At 45.9% G+C, this 18257-nt stretch overlaps 2 protein-coding genes across 4 annotated transcripts in view; both read right to left on the bottom strand.

The window, feature by feature from the left end:
- Ppil2 (peptidylprolyl isomerase like 2) overlaps positions 1 to 2543 on the bottom strand; it is a 22605-nt gene extending 20062 nt beyond the window's left edge. Inside the window, exons 1-2 of one of the 2 annotated variants that reach the window (XR_015632836.1) lie at positions 2455 to 2543; positions 1147 to 1196 (exon numbers count right to left, since the gene is read on the bottom strand). Coding sequence is in view for 1 of the 2 variants with exons in the window: in NM_001017383.1 (NP_001017383.1) it covers positions 1147 to 1196; positions 2455 to 2486 (82 nt within the window). In the remaining variant the exon portion in view is untranslated. The remainder of the gene's footprint in view (positions 1 to 1146; positions 1197 to 2454) is intronic. The other variant, NM_001017383.1, reaches the window with a different exon arrangement.
- A 1878-nt stretch (positions 2544 to 4421) lies between these two features.
- 2610318N02Rikl (RIKEN cDNA 2610318N02 gene like) lies at positions 4422 to 17825 on the bottom strand. Of its 2 annotated transcripts, none has more exon segments than NM_001077666.1 (7): positions 4422 to 5172; positions 12615 to 12719; positions 13055 to 13125; positions 13624 to 13847; positions 17025 to 17148; positions 17353 to 17608; positions 17721 to 17774. In NM_001077666.1, coding segments are annotated over 6 exon segments (921 nt in total). In that variant the 5' UTR covers positions 17575 to 17608; positions 17721 to 17774; the 3' UTR covers positions 4422 to 4997.
- Between the last annotated feature and the right edge of the window lie 432 nt (positions 17826 to 18257).

Below are 18257 nucleotides of genomic sequence, written 5' to 3'. Positions count from 1 at the left end.
TAACCTGAGCTACAAAGTAAAACAAAACAAATCTCAGAAGGTCAGCAACACGGCTCAGTGGATAAAGGCTCTTACCATGTAAACCTGACCATCTGAGTTCAATTTCTGGAGCGTATACCCAATAATAAAATCATAAAAAAAAAAATACTAAAGACTGACTGTGTAGCTCAGTAATGGAACATTTGCTTAGTATATGCAAGGGCCTGGATTTGATCTCCAACATTTTGAAAATGTAAAGATACAAAAAAAAAAAAAAAAAAAAGACAAAAAGACCAAAACACATGTCCTTGAGCTGGAAAAGGATCTGAATAGTAAAGCATTTACCTGGCACGCAGGCACAAAGCCATAAGTTCACAAATAGGTGGGCTGGGAATATATACAATATTTGTGTTTGTTGTTCCAAAGCAGGGTTTCTCTGTATATCCCTAGCTGTCATGGAACTCACTCTGTAGACTAGCCTGGCCTCAAACAGCCTCTGCCCTCTGAGTGCTGGGATTCAAGGTGGGCATCACGATCAACCCAGCACATAGAATTTTGCCTTTAAAGCATGTATTCTTTACCAATTATTACAACTGTGACTATGACTGGGCACAGTGACATATGCCTGTAATTCCAGGACTAGTGAGGCAGAGCAGAAGGATCTTGAATCAAGACCAGCCTGAGCTACGTAATAAGACTATCTTTAAAAGAGAAAAAAACATGAGGGAGCTGGAGAGATATTTTAGCAGTTAAGAGCACTGGCTGCTATTCCAGAGGACCCAGGTTCCCAGTACCCACAGGGCAGCTCACAGCCATCTGTAACTGCAGTTCCAGGGGATCTGACACCTTTCACATGCAGGCCAAATGCCAATGTACATAAAATAAATAATCCTTTCTCCTACAGCCTTGGCAACTTCCTTGGGTACTAACCTCCCTTTTTTTCCTCCTATAAAGAATAAGGTTGTAGCACTTCCTAGAGAAAAGGTCATTTTAAATTATATTTTTAAGCCCCTCCTCTAAAGTGTACTGTACTGTGTTGAGTATATGTCCTATTTACCAGCTCCAGACTCAGCCAAGTTATCTACTATAACGTCAGTGTTCTGATCGCTCTGGATCGCTCTGGATCATGGAAGCTGGCATTCTTCAGGACCATGAGCATCCCCTTACCTGGCTTCCTGCCACCATAGAAATGAGTGTACTCTGCACAGGTGATGTACCTGAGGAAGACAGAGTATATGTTATTGGGTCCTGTCGCAGACAGACAGAAGCTGTAGAAATAACTTATGACAGAACTCCCACTCACTTAGCAAAGACACATTAAACACCTGCATTGACACTGCGCATAGAAGCACAAGAGTCGGAAGGATAAAGAGACATCAACTTGTCCAGAAGGAAATAAACTGGATTTATAGCCTCTCTGACAGGGGGAAAGCGCTAGGCATACAAAGACCTGGGGAGGGAAGCCCTTTACAGGAGTCTTTCTTACTGAGACTGGGGCAGGACAAGCTGAATGTGTTCCAGAAAGGAGATAGCAGAGGAGAGTGTGGTGAGGTACATAGGAGCAGACAGACGGAATCAAGGCACTGGCCAAATCACAAACGAGTCCATGATCAAGTCTAAGTGCGATGGGAAGCTGGTGGGTGGGTTTGAGCAGGATCCAGACATGATCTAACATGGCTCCAGTTGCTCTGTGTATGCTTCTACTACGTTAGGATGAGAATTGTCTTCAGTCTATACCTAGTAAATCAGGGACCCTCTATGTAACCACTGGGCTAGGATAGGAATAGGGCATGTCCTATGGCAGGCTTAGGTGTGAAAATTACCGAGTTCCCTTTTAGTATACCAGTTTTGAGAAAGCTGTAAGTTTTCCAAGTGGAGAAAAAGCTGCTGACTTAGAGCAAGAGAGACTATCAGAACAGATCCACCACAGAGATGAGGGAGAGAAGGGGGGGGAAGCCCTGCAAAGAGGGATGAAACAGAGATCTTGCGCAGATAAAAATACAACGTGCATGTAAGATCCCACCAAAGGCTTTGGAAAGGGAAGAAGACCCAGGGCTGAAAAGCCGGATACTAGATCCGGCAATACTGAAGTCAAAGGTATCCTTGCAAGCAGTTGGGGGCGGGGAGCATCCGACTATAACTAGCTTGAAAAGAGAGCAGAAAACAGAAAGTACAGTAGCAAATGGGAGGGGAACATGAAGCACGGCCTGCAAGTCTTCAACTAGAAGGCTGTTGCTTGTGTGTAGGCTGACAGGCTCGAGCCAGGACGAAGCGGACCTGGCTGTGCATGGTAGACAACCAACTCGGAGGCAAAAAAGGAAGCGGTAGGGGAAAAGCCCAGAAGTTAGTCCGGCCGCAGAACGCCTTGGCCCGCACAGGCTGCGGTGAGGGACGATACCGCGCCTGTGAGAGATGAGGCTTTTTAGAACCTTCAGCACCTCGACGAGATGAGACAAGAGACGCGGGCCGACTTACATCTTGTCCTTCTGGTGCTGTCGCTTCCCCATGGTGGCGACGAACCGAGATCACAGCAGACACTCAGGCTCTAGCGCCTCCGCTTTCTCAACTACTTCCGGAATTCGACGCGCCAGGCACCGGAAGTTAGAATTGGGCATTCTGGGAATTGTGGTTTCCAGGTTCCTAGGGTACATGCTGGATGCTGGTTTTGAGCTAGTCTGAGGCTTGCTGCCTTTGAGTAGAGTCTGCTTTTCCTGTCTCCCACCAAACTGCGTTGGCCTCCCCCAAGCCCTCGAAAACGTATCTGTACACTGTCTGGCTACTTGTTCAGTCCATACTATGCTAGACAGACTCGCTCAGACATGACTTCCTCTGTATTTAAGGCCTTCAACCTTTTACACCTTCTTCTCCAAAGCCATGTCCATCTTTTTCTCTCAACTCATTTCAAGTCTCAACTCTTTTTCTCTCATTCGGTCCCCACGCGGGCCAATCAGCTAGCAGGTGACCAAGTCCTCCCTACTCCTTCTATGTCCAGATTCTTAGTCTGAGTCTCTTGACCTGGGAGAGTATCCCAAGTTTCCTTTTTTAAATCTTGTGTGTGGTCAAGTAGGTGCCATGCCACAAGCATGGAGTTCAGAGGACAAGTCAGGAGTTTGTTCTCCTTGCCAGACTTGTACAACTTTTATTTGCTAAGGCATCTCTCCAGCCTTTATTGTTGTTTTGTGTACATTGGTGCTTTACCTGCATGTATGTCTGTGTGAGGATGTTAGATCCCCCGGAACTGGAATTACAAATGGTTACGAGTTGCCACGTGGGTGCCAGGAATTGAACCCAGGTCCTTTGGAAGAGCAGCCATGGAGTCATCTCTCCAGCCCACTAAGTTCATAAATAACATTCTACCAAAGCCAAGTCACCGGCAGTTGGATAAGCACATGAAAAGTTCTTGTCTACATATCTGATCAAAGAATTCTCAATCTCTCTGTCACCTGTTCCAAATCTCCACTTTGATACTAAATGATATGTCCTACACCCTAACCCTGACTTCCTGATAAGATCTTCAACCAAACAATCCAGTCCCTAGGGCTGGAGAGATGGCTCAGTGGTTAAAAGTACTGACTGCTCATCCAGAGGTCCTGAGTTCAATTCCTGGCAACCACATGGTGGCTCACAGCCATCTGTAATGGGATCCTATGCCCTCTTCTGGTGTGTCTGAGGACAGCAACAGTGAACTCATACATAAAATAATCTTAAAAACAAACAAAAACAAACAAACAACAAAAAACAAACCCTAGCCTTACAAGTTTTGGGATATTAAAAAAAATTCTCCTGTGTTTGAGACTATCTCTCAAACCCCACTTTAGGGAAATAACCCTGTCTAACTGAAAATAAAGCTTGCTTAATTCAACCAAAAAATGTGGGTCAGGGGTTGGGGATTTAGCTCAGTGGTAGAGCGCTTGCCTAGCAAGCACAAGGCCCTGGGTTCTGTCCCCAGCTCCGAAAAAAAAAAAAGAAAAAAAAATGCGGGTCAATGGTCTTACTCTCATTTAGTAGGATTAATGAGGACCACCATCCATCCAGGTAAGCAAAGCCAGTCAGTCATCTGTGTCTTATTTCATGGCTTCTGCCTTCTAAATAAATCTCACCTCAGAAGATCTTTTAGCACACATGGTGGTGTACACCTTTAACTACAACAATTAGGAGGCAGAAGCAAGCAAATCTCTATGAGTTCGAGGACAGCCTGGTCTATAGTGAGTAGAGACCCTGTCTCAAAAACAAAACAAAACAAAACTGAACACAACACAACTACCAGCACTTGGGAGGCAGAGGCTGGTAGATCTCCGTAAGTTCAAGTCCTGCCTGTCTACATAGCAAGTTACAGGCCAACCAAGAACATACAGTGAGACCAAAAAGAGAAAAAAAAAATCTTTCTTGGCCACCCTGCTCACCTCTCTCATAGTTTATCACAATTTATAATCACATAGTAATTTTGCTTATGTTCTGATTTTTATTATCTACAGTTCCAAGTGAGGTATGGTCAGCCATGACTCAATCTGTATATCCACTAATGTCCAGGAATGATTGACATCTTACGTGGAGAAAGGTTCTCAGGCCAGCATATGGGGTGACGATGAGAATCATATTTTTGAAACTCAGGCAAGTACCAAGCTGTAAACTGACTGACAAACTCATTTTCCCTCCAGGTAAAAACACCCACCAAACTAGGCTTGTGTTTGGAGATACTACACTTGTAACTCAGGGAAAATGAAGCCCCGAGGTTCTGAATCACTGAAAGGGAGAACAGAATTTCTCATCCCATTCTATCAAGCATGACGGAATAGCTTGTTACAGTGCAAATGAGGGGCCATCGCAAGGTACTGATCTAAACACACACTGCCCATATCTGAGGGGATGAGGTTTGAAATAGGGTTTTTCTATAGAGTCCAGGCTATCCTTGAACTCTCTATAGTCCAGGTGAAAAACAGAGAGAACGTACAACTGTGGGAAGCTCAACACCAGGATGAACTTTACTCAGTCCTGGGGCATGGTCTGTAGGGAAGAGATTATTGGTTCTCCTTGGCAGGAGTGGACTCGGCGTTGCCAGGGTCATTCTCTGAATCATCATTGGGTCTGGGCACGGGCTGGAACTTGAGCAGAACAGGCGGAGTGAAGATGGAGGCTTTCACAGGAGGAGATGGCGTCTTGTCAGTGTTGGTGGGCCCACTACAGGCTGTCGTCCTGCATGAGAGATGGCCAACACATGCACATGATACTTTCTCACAGGGCTGCCAGACACACATGTAATAAAGTCATAGGCTTCAGGCTGTCTCCCAAGATAGTTTTACTTCTAGAAATGTCTCCTGTGGAATCTGTTAAGGGTTGTACATTACAGCACTGCTTATGATTGTAGAAAGTCCGAAACAGATCCAAATGCCTGTGAGTGACAGGGGATCACAGTGCAGACCAAGAAGGCTCAGCCTGACGACTGTTAAGAGTGAAGAGTAGAGCTGGAGAGATGGCTAAACGGTTAAGAGCACTGAGTTCAATCCCCAGCAACCACATGGTGGCTCACAACCATCTGTAATGGGATCCAATGCCCTCTTTTGGTGTGTCTTCAGACAGCTACTGTGTACTCACATTAAATAAGTAAATCTTAAAAAAAAAAAAAAAAAAGTGAAATGTGTCCAGATGACTTTGGGTTTTGTGGTGGTGGTCTTGTTTGTTTTATTTTGTTGTGTTTGTTTATTTGTTTGTTTCAGTGTTTGGTTGGTTCATTGGGTTTCTTTTCCCTTTTTTGGGGGGTGGGGCTGGGTGGTCTCAAACTGTGAGGTCCAGACTATCTTTGAACTTGCAGCAATCCTCCTGACTCAGCCTCCCAGGTGTTAGGGACAGAGGAATGTGCCTGTAACCAGCAAACTGCCTCCTTGCCTGCCCATCCTTTCAAGCCCCTCTGATCATAGCTGCCTCACACTTCAAGTCTTGTGAAGACAGGTTTGTAACGTGTATTCATTGCTTCCTACGATCATAGCTGCCTAACACATTTGGGTATCGTTCTGTACCTAAATTTTGTAGAAATTCTCTCTAGGTTGAAACGTTTCCTCCTGAAGAAAAGTTCATAAAACTCAAGAAAACTGCAAAGAGTAACAAAAAAGTTGTGAGGCTCTTAAATCCCTCCCTGAGGTATATATGCAGGAATGAACTGCTAAGGGACTGAGGTGCCTGTTCCTGTAACCACTGCTGCAGAAATTACTAGGAAGAAGGCGGTACAGGAGAAGAAAAAGAAGGAAAAGCCACCGGGGGTTAGATGAGCCATAAAAACATGTCCCTGAGGACTGGCCAATAAGAGTTAAGAGTTAAGAGTTAAGAGATAAAACACATCAAGTAGTCCCTTCTGATTTGAACTTGTGCCCTATGCAGACCTTGGGTACTGTTTCTGCACCCATTCTCACAACACCCAGAGGAAGTACATCACCCAGGTACTCTAACACCCCCAGGATCACAGGTGAGGAGGACACAAGATCTGTCCCAATGCCTGAAGTAACTGGGTCCCCTAGGATCCAGGGGCACAGGAACCCCCGCCCAGCCAGTGGCAATCTACAGATTCAATGTAATCTCCATCAAAATCCCAACTCAATTCTTCATAGAGTTAGAAAGAGCAATTTGCAGATTCATTTGAAAAAGCAAAAGATCCAAAATAGCAAAAACTATCTATTCTCAACCACAAAAGAACTTCTAGGGGTTGGGGATTTGGCTCAGTGGTAGAGCATTTGCCTAGGAAGCGCAAGGTCCTGGGTTCGGTCCCCAGCCCCGAAAAAAAGAAAGAAAGAAAGAAAAAAAAAGAACTTCTAGGGGAATCACCATCCCTGACCTCAAGCTGTATTACAGAGGAACAGTGATAAAAACTATATGGTATTGGTACAGAGACAGGCAGGTAGATCAGTGGAATAGAATTGAAGGTCCAGAAATGAATCCACACACTTTTTTTTTTTTTTTTGGTTCTTTTTTTCGGAGCTGGGTACCGAACCCAGGGCCTTGTGCTTCCTAGGTAAGCGCTCTACCACTGAGCTAAATCCCCAGCCCCGAATCCACACACTTATGGTCACTTGATTTTTAACAAAGGAGCTAAAACTATCCAATGGAAAAAAGATAGCATTTTCAGCAAATGGTGCTGGTTCAACTGTAGGTCACCAGGTAGAAGAATGCAAATTGATCCATTCTTATCGTCCTATACAAAGCTTAATTCCAAGTGGGTCAAGGACCTCCACATCAAACCAGATGCACTCAAACTAATAGAAAAACAAAGTGGGGAAGAGTCTCAAACAAATGGCCACTGGGAAAATTTCCTGAACAAAACACCAATGGCTTATGCTCTAAGATCAAGAATCGACAAATGGGACCTCATAAAGCTGCAAAGCTGCTGTAAGGCAAAGGACACTGTCATTAGGACAAAATGGCAATGAACAGATTGGGAAAAGATCTTTACTAATCGTACATCTGATAGAAGGCTAATATCCAAAATATACAAAGAACTCAAGAAGTAAAACTCCGAGAGCCAAATAACCCTATTAAAAATGGGGTACAGAGCTAAACAAAAAATTCTCAGCTGAGGAATATCGAATGGCTGAGAAGCACCTAAAGAAATGTTCGACATCCTTAGTCATAAGGGAAATGCAAATCAAAACAACCCTAAGATTCCACCTCATACCAGTCAGAATGGCTAAGATTAAAAAACTCAGGTGATAACAGATACTGGAGAGGATGTGGAGAAAGAGGAACACTTCTCCATTGTTGGTGGGATTGCAGACTGGTAAAAACACTCTGGAAATCAGTCTGGAGGTTCCTCAGAAAATTGGACATTGCACTACCTAAGGACCCAGGTATCCCCCTCCTGTGCATATACCCAAAAGATGCTCCAACATACAACAAAGACACATGCTCCACTATGTTCATAATAGCCTTATTTATAAGAGCCAGAAGCTGGAAAGAACCCAGATGCCCTTCAACAGAAGAATGGATACAGAAAATGTGGTACATCTACACAATGGAGTACTACTCAGCTATGACTTCATGAAATTTATAGGCAAATGGAATGAACTAGAAAATATCATCCTGAGTGAGGCAAACCAATCACATAAAAATACACATGGTATGCACTCACTGATAAGTGGATATTAGCCCAAAAGTGCAGCATACCCAAGATACAATCCACAGACCACATGAAGCTCAAGAAGCTGGAAGCCCAAAGAGTGGATGCTCCAGTCCTTCTTAGAAGGGAGAACAAAATATTCACAGGAGGAAATACAGAGACAAAGTGTGGAGGAGACTGAGGGAAAAGTCATCCAGAGACATTCACCAAACCCAGACGATATTGTGGATGCCAAGAAGTGCATGCTGACAGAAGCCTGATATAGCTGTCTCCTGAGGGGCTCTGTCAGAGCCTGAGAAATACAGATGCTCTCAATCAACCACTGGACTGAAAATGGGGCCCCCAATGGAGGACATAGCTGAAGGAGCTGAAGGGGTTTAACCCCATAAAAAGAACAGTATCAACCAACCAGACTCCCCAGAACTCCCAGAGACTAAACCACTAACCAGAGAATACACATGGAAGGACCCATGACTCCAGCCACATATGTAGCAGAGGATGGCCTTATCAGGCATCAATGAGAGGAGAGGCCCTTGGCCCTGTGAAGGCTCAATGACCCCATGTAGGGAAATGCCAGGGCAGGAAGATGGGAAGGGGTAGGTAGGTGGGTGGGGGAACACTCTTAAAGAGGCAGAGGGAGCAGGGAAGGGATAGGGGGATTCCTGAGAGGAAATCAGGAAATGTAAATAAAGAAAATATCCAATAAAAAAAAGAAATGTAAATACATAAAATAGCCAATTAAAAAAGAAAAAGAAGGGGCTGGAGGGATGGCTCGGCGGTTAAGAGCACTGACTGCTCTTCCAGAGGTCCTGAGTTCAATTCGTAGCAACCACATGGTGGCTCACAACCATCTGTAATGGGATCTGATGCCTTCTCTGGTGTGTCTGAAGACAGCGACAGTGTACTCACATACATAAAATAAATAATTCTTTAAAAAAAGAAAAAAAGACACAGCAAGTAATAACTCAGCATTATTGATAGAGTTGATTCTAACAACCTAAAAGACAGTTATCTGCTCAGATCTTGTACTGGTTAAGGCTTATTGTGAATATAAAGGTTGTGTGTGTCTTTTATCCAGGAACTGAATAGTCAAGGAGGGGTGGAAACCCTGGGCCAGGGTTAAATAAATTCTACAACAAACCACAACAAACACACAGGTTCACTAGGGTAAATGTGAGTGGTCATTCCTCTGACCCATCCCCAGATAAGCCATACAATGTATACATAACCTGACTACTACATAACTATAAACGCATACATTTCTTTCTAGACTTTGTTTGTTTGAGACAAGACCTCCCTATAGCAGCCCTCATAGCTTTGGTAGGCCTAGATTTCTAGAACTCTCTTGAGCAGGCTGACCACAAACTTGTAGTAGTACCACCTTCAGCCCACGAGTGCTGGGACTGAAGGCTGGCATCACCACGCCTGATTCACGTTTCCTTCTTCTGGATTTTCCTTGTTGATGGTAGTGATGCGCTTTTGTTTGACTTAAAGACGGTGTCTTACTATGCTACTCTGGCTGGCTTGGAACTCACTATGTAGACTGGTTTCACACTTACAGAGCTCTGCCTGCTACTGCCGCCGCTATACCAGCTACATTTCTTCTTTTTAACTGATTCTACCATAAAGTTTTATAGAAATAGCTTTTCTCCATGAACCTAAGAAGAAGTTTTAAAATGCCTAAGGCCCCTCTCTTGATAATCACCCTTCTAGGAAGATGGGGACAGAAAAAGTCACAAGTTCAGGGTCAGCTTATCCTGACTCAGAAAGCAGGAGAGGGCAGGATGCAGATCTGCAGTAAGTCACTTACCTAACATCTTACAAGCCCTGCATTCAGAAGGACCTTAGCTTTGGAGGTAGTTTCCAAGGTGTCAGTCAATCTCAAAACAATTAATTGAATTTGAGAACATATATAGTTCATGGCCCATTTTGAGAAGACTGTCTCTCAAAAAGACCAAGCTGGGCACATCTTCCTATATCAGGATGTGGAAACTGGAGGAAGGAAGATCAGGAGTTAAAGGTTCAGCAAGCCTCAGCTATCTAGCCAAGCTGGTGGTCAGAATAGGTTATCTGAATTTAGTCATACCTGTAACAAACCTACTCTTCAGCACTCAGGAAGGAAGGCTGAGGCTGAAGGATCGTTTGAGGTAAAATGGGCTGACTGGAAAGCTCTGCCTCAGAGCAACCACAAAAAGGAACCCAAAGATTAGAACTTTGCACTTCAAAGCAAAAAGAATGGGAGAAGATATTTGCAAATTGCATTTGATAAAAAATTATCTCTACAACATAAAAAGGATGTTATACACATCAAGGAGGAGGGCTGGAGTGAGGACTCAGCAGTTAACAGCAGGTACTGACTGACCTCACAGTGGACCTGACTTCTGTTCCTCGTATCTGAGTGACTCAGGGCATCTGGTGTCCTCTTCTGGCCTTTGCAGGAACCTGCACTCACAACCACATACCTCACAGAGACACACATACTCACAATTTAAAACTCAAGCATGTTTGGCAGATGCACATGCTTTTAACTCCAGCACTCCTGAGACAGAGGCAGGAATTTTTCTGATTCAGAAGCCAGGCTGGTCTACATACTGAGGTCCAGGACAGCCAGGACTATACAATGAGACCCTGTTTCAAATACTAATAACCAAAAAAAAATTTTTTAATCCAGAAAAAAGTAGAGCGCTTACCTAGGAAGCGCAAGGCCCTGGGTTCGGTCCCCAGCTCCGAAAAAAAAGAACCAAAAAAAAAAAAAAAAAAAAAAAAAAAAAAAGAAGCCATGATGTTTTTGCAGAGATCCCAGTTCAATTCCCAGCACCCACATCGGGCAGTTCACAACCATATGCAATTCCAGGTCTAGGATAGCCAGTGCCTCTGGTCAATGTAGGGGCTTGAACTCACGTGCTGATAAACATAATTAAAATAATAAAAATAAATCTTTTTAAATCAAGGGAGGAAAAGACAAAACACCAAGAACCCTGTAGGAAAACAGCTAGTTAAAGTCAAAGTCCACCATGACCAGATAACCTCTGCTCAGATTCTAAGCCCCTACACTTGTATCTGAGGAGTGTCATATGGCCTCGATTCATTTATAGGATCAATTTCCTTTCTCCTGTTCAGCTGGCCCCTGAGATTCCAGAAATGTTTCCCTATGCTCAGGAGGCATTCCAGGTACCATAAACCCCCAGCCAATGACTTTTGCCCATCCTGGATGTCCCTGCCCTCAGACCCCCAAAACTTTATAAGCCTTCAACCACCCTAAGTAAAGCTGATCTGCCTCCTGACCATCAGTCCAGGTGTGGTCATTCACCAAATGGACTCACAGAGCTTCTGAGGCCCCTGTTCAAAGACTCTGCTCCCATTCAAATACATATTTCCCAAAGACATTCAAATCAGCAGTAAGTTCAGAAAAATGATTCAACATCATTGGACACCAGGAAAATGTAGCCAGGGTACAAAGAGAAACCTTGTCTCAGAAGAAGAGGGAAAAAAGGAGAAAATGTCAATGAGAACCACAATGAGATGGATTCATAACCCCTGGAGCTGCCATAGAAGGAAAGCTACTCCTTTGGGCAGTATGAGGACATCCCCGATTTCTAGGAGGCTGTAATGGGGATTGCTTAAGCCTAGATGCTCAGATCGGCCTGGGTAACACACACAGTGGCCCATCTCAAAAGGATGTGTGGTGGTTTTTATTTTATTATTACTTTAAAAATCCTCGCACCTCTTCCGTTTTCTGAGTCTGTGCTTGTACCTTCAACGCTCACAACAATTTTCTGGTCCTCAATAAGAAAGCATGCTTAATTCCATCACAGACACAGCGCATATGGAAGGAACATCAGCCTTTCTAACGTATTGGTTTGGACACTCATATAGGGACTTTAGGTCTCACAGCACAAACCTCTCAGCACACACAACATGATGGATTTTGGTGCTTTCCCAACCTTCCTGGTATAAAGAAAAATAATCCCTCCTTGGGACAGATGAGTTATCTCAAGGAAGAGTTAGAAACAAGACTAGGGATGGAGTGTAGCTTAGAGGTAGAACACACACACACCCCAGTGGCTTCCAGGAGTTTAGGAAAGGAGAGAGGAAAAGGATTTACTAGTGGAGCATAGAGAAGTTTCCCCCTTGAGACAGGGTTCCGTGCTGCTGAGGCTGGCCTCACCAGGAGTATATAAGCAGAAATGACCTTGAATTTCTGATCCTTCTGCCTCCACCTCCCAAGTGCTGTGATCACAAGCCACATCTCTATCTCTACAAGTGGGTTTTCAGAATCCACATTTGGTAAACCCTTCTTTGCAATACGACAATTACAAGGCTACCCCTTAGCTGTCTCCTTTCTATTGAGCTGTGTTGGCCAATCACTGATGTCATCTATCAATGCAAACACTGATTACATGTGAGGTCCTGGAAATGTGACCATGGTTCTCCTTCTGCCCTGGAGCATGATATTACAGTGCCTTCCAGAGGCAGGGACCGGGGGACTGAAGAGAGCCCGTAAGGTCAGTGTCAGAAAAGTGCAGATACTCACCAGGGAAAGGCAGGGCAATGGAGCTTGTGTGCACTGTTTCCTGCCAAATATGAGAAATGGAAGCCTCCGGGGTTGAGGACCAAGGGGGTCAGATCAACCATGTGGCTGTAAGATAGGGAAGAAACAGGATGTTGGCCTTGGGCCCATTCACAGCCTCAGCATGCTTATCTGTAACACAGGCCCAAGAGTCCAGACTTCCCTTTGAATAGAATATAATCTCCACCCAAAACTCTGAGAATTAAGAGGCTGGGACAGGGGTTGGGGATTTAGCTCAGTGGTAGAGCGCTTGCCTAGCAAGTGCAAGGCCCTGGGTTCGGTCCCCAGCTCTGGAAAAAAAAATAGTGTTAAAAAAAAAAAAAAGAGGCTGGGACAAAACAAGCCTGGCACTGAAGATGGTCCCCAAATGTTTGTTTCTTTCAAACTGAGTAATTCCCTTCTACCTCTTTGACGTTGATGAAAGACCATTCCAGTTTAATTTCACTTCAGACCTTGAAATATCCAGTTTCTCCATCTACAAGAAACAAAGGAAATCTCAGGGCGGAGTGAAAACTGCTCCACACAGAAAAGCCATCCTTAGACAGGAAGCAAGAGTTGATTCCAGGGACAGAGAGGAAAGATGGCTGGAAACCTAGAAGTCCTAACCCTGAGGCGAGGATACAGGAAAGAGGAGAGCTTCTAGAGAAGGGAGCCCAAAGGTGCAGCTACCTCCCTGAGAGAAAGAACGGGGATAAAGATGTGAGCAAAGTCTGTGGTCTTCCTCGTTCTCAGGGATGTCCAAGTCTACCCAGACTGCTGGCTCAGAGAGGACATGAGCTTTGGACATCCCCGCTCACTGTGGCCCTTAGCCAGGGCAAGCCCTCTCTTATGTTTGACCCACTGCTAGCCTATACTCAAAGCCTGAGAGGAGCCCTTCTGCAGAAACTTGAGAACCAATGCTGTGGGCAGGATAGGTAAAATGAAGCTGCCCTCCCCACCAGGACTTCTTTTCGTAGAGCATGTTCCCACTGACCGGCTTGCCAGACAGTGGAGGGAAGGGGCCAAAGACCCGGGGCATAGTGTAGACAGAGGGTGACGCAGCCACTACAGAGGCCACGGTGGTGACAGGTTGTGGCGGTGGCGGCGGCAGCAGTGGTGGTGGTAATAGGGCTGGTGGCAGGCATGGGGAGGTCGACCGGTCTCGAAAGATGGGATCTGGTTTCTTTGGTTTCGGCCTCCTCCTTCTCTTCTTCGCATCTGCATCAGATACGTTAGTGAGTACTGACACCTTGGGCAGTAGGGTCCAAGTGAACTAACACAAGGGTTTTATAGTCTTTCCCGATAAAGGAAAATCCTTTTCAGGCTTTTTCAAGAATCCTGGCCCAATACCTCGGGCCACCAATGACAGGTGTCAGCGGGCAGTATCTTAGCAGTCACCCAATACATTAAAGAAAGGATTCAAAAATTAATCTCTTTCCTCTGTCTCCATCATTCTCTGTATCCGCCTTCCCTTCCGTAGGATCTTGCATATCCTACACGGCCTCTGACTGCATTCGAGAAGCACCTTAACTTTGCCATCTTTCTGCCTCTGACCTGCAGGTTGCTAGGAGTATACGGATGCAGAGAGTTTATGTGGTGCTTAGGATCAAACTCAGGGCTTCATGTGGGCTCGGCAAGAATTTTACCACCAGAGCCTTTGGTCAGTCTCTTACAGAGCCGGATCTTGTCTGCATGAAGGCAAAATCCATGTTAAGATGAGTAACTTTAAGAATAGAATTTTGAAGGAAGTGGTGAGTAAAACAGGTCATGTAAGATAACCTGTGCCTCCCAAGGACTGTGGAAGACTGAGTTGGCCAACACCAGCAAGAGTATTCAGGCACCACCAGACAGTGAGCCCTCAGCGACACCCAGCCTCAGAGGCACATGGGCGTGGAAAATGGTACTGCTTTTAGAAGAAAACCCAGAAAGGTCTTGCAAAGGTGGGTTCAAAGAAAGTGATGCCTGGACATTAGGTTTCTTTAAAAAACAAAACCATGGAAATAGAACATGCTCTCATTTAATCCCGGTGTGGGGTATGGGAACTGCTTTAGACTGTACACAGCAGCTGACGAGGGTTTGCCTCATGCTCTAGTGGGGCGTGATTTTCCCCAGCTGCAGATAGTTTTTGCCATTGTGTGACATTTGGAATTCCGAGGACTCTTTAGAAGGTAATAAATCCTAGGGCCCCGAGAGGCGTGTTGGACTGTTGCTGGGTTGCTCGTTGGTTAACGGTCATGGTTTACCTCGTAGAAGGGTGGAAAGGAGGAAAAGAATGGAGGGAAGAAAAGGAACCAGCCAAGCAGCCAAACGTCTGGCTAGACTGTGAGCCAGGACCTGCTGCACTGTTAGGTCTTATGGACTTGCTGAGTGTGTGGGGTACAGTGGGCTTTAGTCAAAGCATACCTTACCAGCCCATGGGAAGACTTCATTCGATAGATGTGGTGGTGCATGCCTGTAATCCCAAAACCCAGGAGATAGAGGCAGGAGAGTCAGGAACTCAAAGCTAATCTCGGCTACAAGTCTAAGGTCAGCCTGGGATATAGGAGGCCTTAAAAAGTAGTAAGCGGGGGTTGGGGATTTAGCTCAGTGGTAGAGCGCTTGCCCAAGGCCCTGGGTTCCGTCCCCAGCTCCGGAAAAAAAAAAAAAAAAAAAAAAAGTAGTAAGGGCTGACAGATGGCTCAGCAAGCAAGAGAGCTTGACAGCCTGAGCTGTGGTACAGCTGGGTCTTTTCCAAACCGTCCTCAGGCATCCATATATGCAGAACAGAAAGTGTTTGAGTGTGCTTGTGCATGTACACACACACACACACACTCACACACTCACACATACACACACACTCACACACACACTCACACACACACATACTCACACACATACTCACACTCACACTCACACACACACACTCACACACTCACACATACACACACTCACACACACACTCACACACTCACACACATACTCACACTCACACTCACACACACACTCACACACTCACACATATACACACTCACACACACTCACACACTCACACACATACTCACACTCACACTCACACACACACACTCACACACTCACATACACACACTCACACACACTAACACTCACACACGCACACTCACACTCACACATACACACACTCACACACACACACACAGAGTCAATGGAATAGAAGAACTAGAGAGAGAGCTCAGTTGTTAAGAGCACTTATTGTTCTTAAAGATGATCTAAGTTCAGTTCTCAGCACCCATGTCAGGTGGCTCACAGGCATCTCTAACTGTAGCTGTAGGGAAGCGTATACCCTTTTCTGGCTTCCACAGGCATCTGTACATACACACACACACACACACACACACACACACACACACACATACGTAAATAAAATGCTTTAAAACTGTTAAGAAATAGATGTACCCGAAAAGAAGAAGAGGGGAGCAGGCTGAGGACCTGGCTTACTTGGTAAAGTCCCTACATCACCAGCCTAGATTACACCTGTAATCACAACAATCTGAGAATGGAAACAGATTCCTGACAACACTGGCCAATAAACTTCAGATTCAGCAAGAGACCTTATGTCAAAAAAACAAACAAAAACAAACAAAAAAAACCAAAGGTGGGGACAGCTGAGAGCCATGTGGTGGCCCATGTCTTTACACCCAGGCAGGTGGGTCTCTGTGAGGTCAACCCGATCTACCCAGTGACTTAGATCCAGGCTGGCCAGAGTTACATAGTGAGACTCTAGGAAAAATAGAAGAGATAGATAGAGAAGACAAGACAAAATATTAAGGGGCCAGCAAGATGGCTCACTGGGTAGAAGCATTCGCCGTGTAAGGCTGACAACCTGAGTTAGATCTCCAGATCCTACAGTAGAAAAACTGACTCCCGAGAGTCATCCTCTAACCTCCACATGTGTGCCTTACACATGTGCTCGTGCACACCATAAAAATGTTGTTTTAGAGCCAGGTGTGGTAGAGCACGCTTTTAATCCCAGCACTCTTTGAAGGCAGAGAGGCAGGCAGATTTTGAGGCCGGTAGGACTTCAGAATGAGACCCTGTCTCAAATAAGTAAATTATTTTAATTAAGGCAAATATCCTAAGGCTGAGATTGAATGTGTCTATGACCCCTTCCCCACCGTCAGTTATTAGTCTCTAAATTATCTAATCTTGCTAGGAGGTGTTCCTTTTCTCCCTTCTGTCCCAGGTCCTCCTTACCGCTCTTCATTAAATCTGATCCAAGAGAGGCAAATCCAACGTCGGGAGTGGAGGTGGGCACCTTACCTGCACCTAAGATGTTAACCTGAGCTTGACAAACACTGTAATGTGATGGGAGGCAGAGGGGAAGCAGATGCGCGGGGCTCAGAGTCCCAAGGGTTTGCACCTTCAGAAATTGAGCCTCACCCTGGGAGTACAGATGCACACGGTGGATGCGCCTCTTCAGCTGCTCCAGGCGCTGATGCATCTCCAGGGCCCCCATGCTGTTGCACTGGTTTAGATCCCCCTGGACAGTGCAGACAAACTTCGCCTGCAATAACGAGGAAAGTCGGGAAGGCAGAAGAGTCGTTTGCCTGCTCCTTCCTCAGCCTTGGCATTCTTGGCTTTGGAAAGACCTCTTTGGCTGCCCCAATCAATAGATAACCTACCCATTCATCCCTTAGCCAAAATCCCACCCTCAAAGCTCTGCCCTAAGAAACAACTGGGGGAGTTGGTGGCTTCCTGCTGCCCGCACCCAGAGGTTGGAGAGGAGCCCGCGCTGCTCGATCTCGGTCTGCTTGCCCTTCCGCACAACCCTCTCGGCCAGCGCTGGGTTGCGGTCCAAGGAGCGGAAGAGGCGTCGCAGCGCACGCTCTGTGTAGGTAGCTGCTTGCCTCTCGAAGTCATCCTCGGAAATGAGCTGGCAGAAGGTCACACTCAGGGGGAATTCGCTGTCGAACTCATCCAGGACTTCCATTGGAAATGGACTGCTGGTGGTGGGCCGATGCTGCCTGTGGGTAGAGGGAACATCGGGGCAGGGCTCCTGGGGCAGGGAGACCCTCCCGAGGGCCCCGACTGAGAAAGGTGATGGGAAACCATTGGGATGGGGACTGCAGGACGCACCCACTCTCTCCCTACAGCCGCAGTGCAGACTCCAGATCCCCAGACTACCCGCCCCCTTCCCGGTCTACCCCAGGGAATGCCCACAGAGTCAGGGGGCGGGACCAGCACCAGTATACGTAACAATGCTCACCTCTCCAACCTGCGCCACCACCCCTCCCAATAACCCCCCCAGCTGCTCCACCCCCCCTCCCCACTGTGACCTCTAAAGGCACCCAGGTACCTTCTGGATTTTGAGCTCCTTCAGGATTTTGATCTCCTTCCGAGCCATGGTCCTTTCGGTCCCAAAGCACCCAGCCCTCTCCCAATTTGCAGTTCCTTCCCTATCCTGCCTTACCAGTCTGCCCTGGTAATTGAATCTAGCTTCCAGTTCACTAAGATACTATCCAAAAGGACTTCCTTCTGCCCGCAAAGAGCCCTTCTTTGTTAGTTTGAGTTTGTTTGTTTGTTTGTTTGTTTGTTTGTTTGTTTTTTTTGAGACAAGTTCTCGCTATGTAGTTCTAGCTATACTGGAAACCACTGTAGACCAGGCTGGTCTGG

This window comes from Rattus norvegicus, chromosome 11 (assembly GCF_021556685.1).
Source record: "Rattus norvegicus strain SHRSP/BbbUtx chromosome 11, alternate assembly SHRSP_T2T, whole genome shotgun sequence".
Classification (NCBI taxonomy): Eukaryota; Metazoa; Chordata; class Mammalia; order Rodentia; family Muridae; genus Rattus; species Rattus norvegicus.
This window is presented reverse-complemented; position numbering and strand designations above follow the sequence as displayed.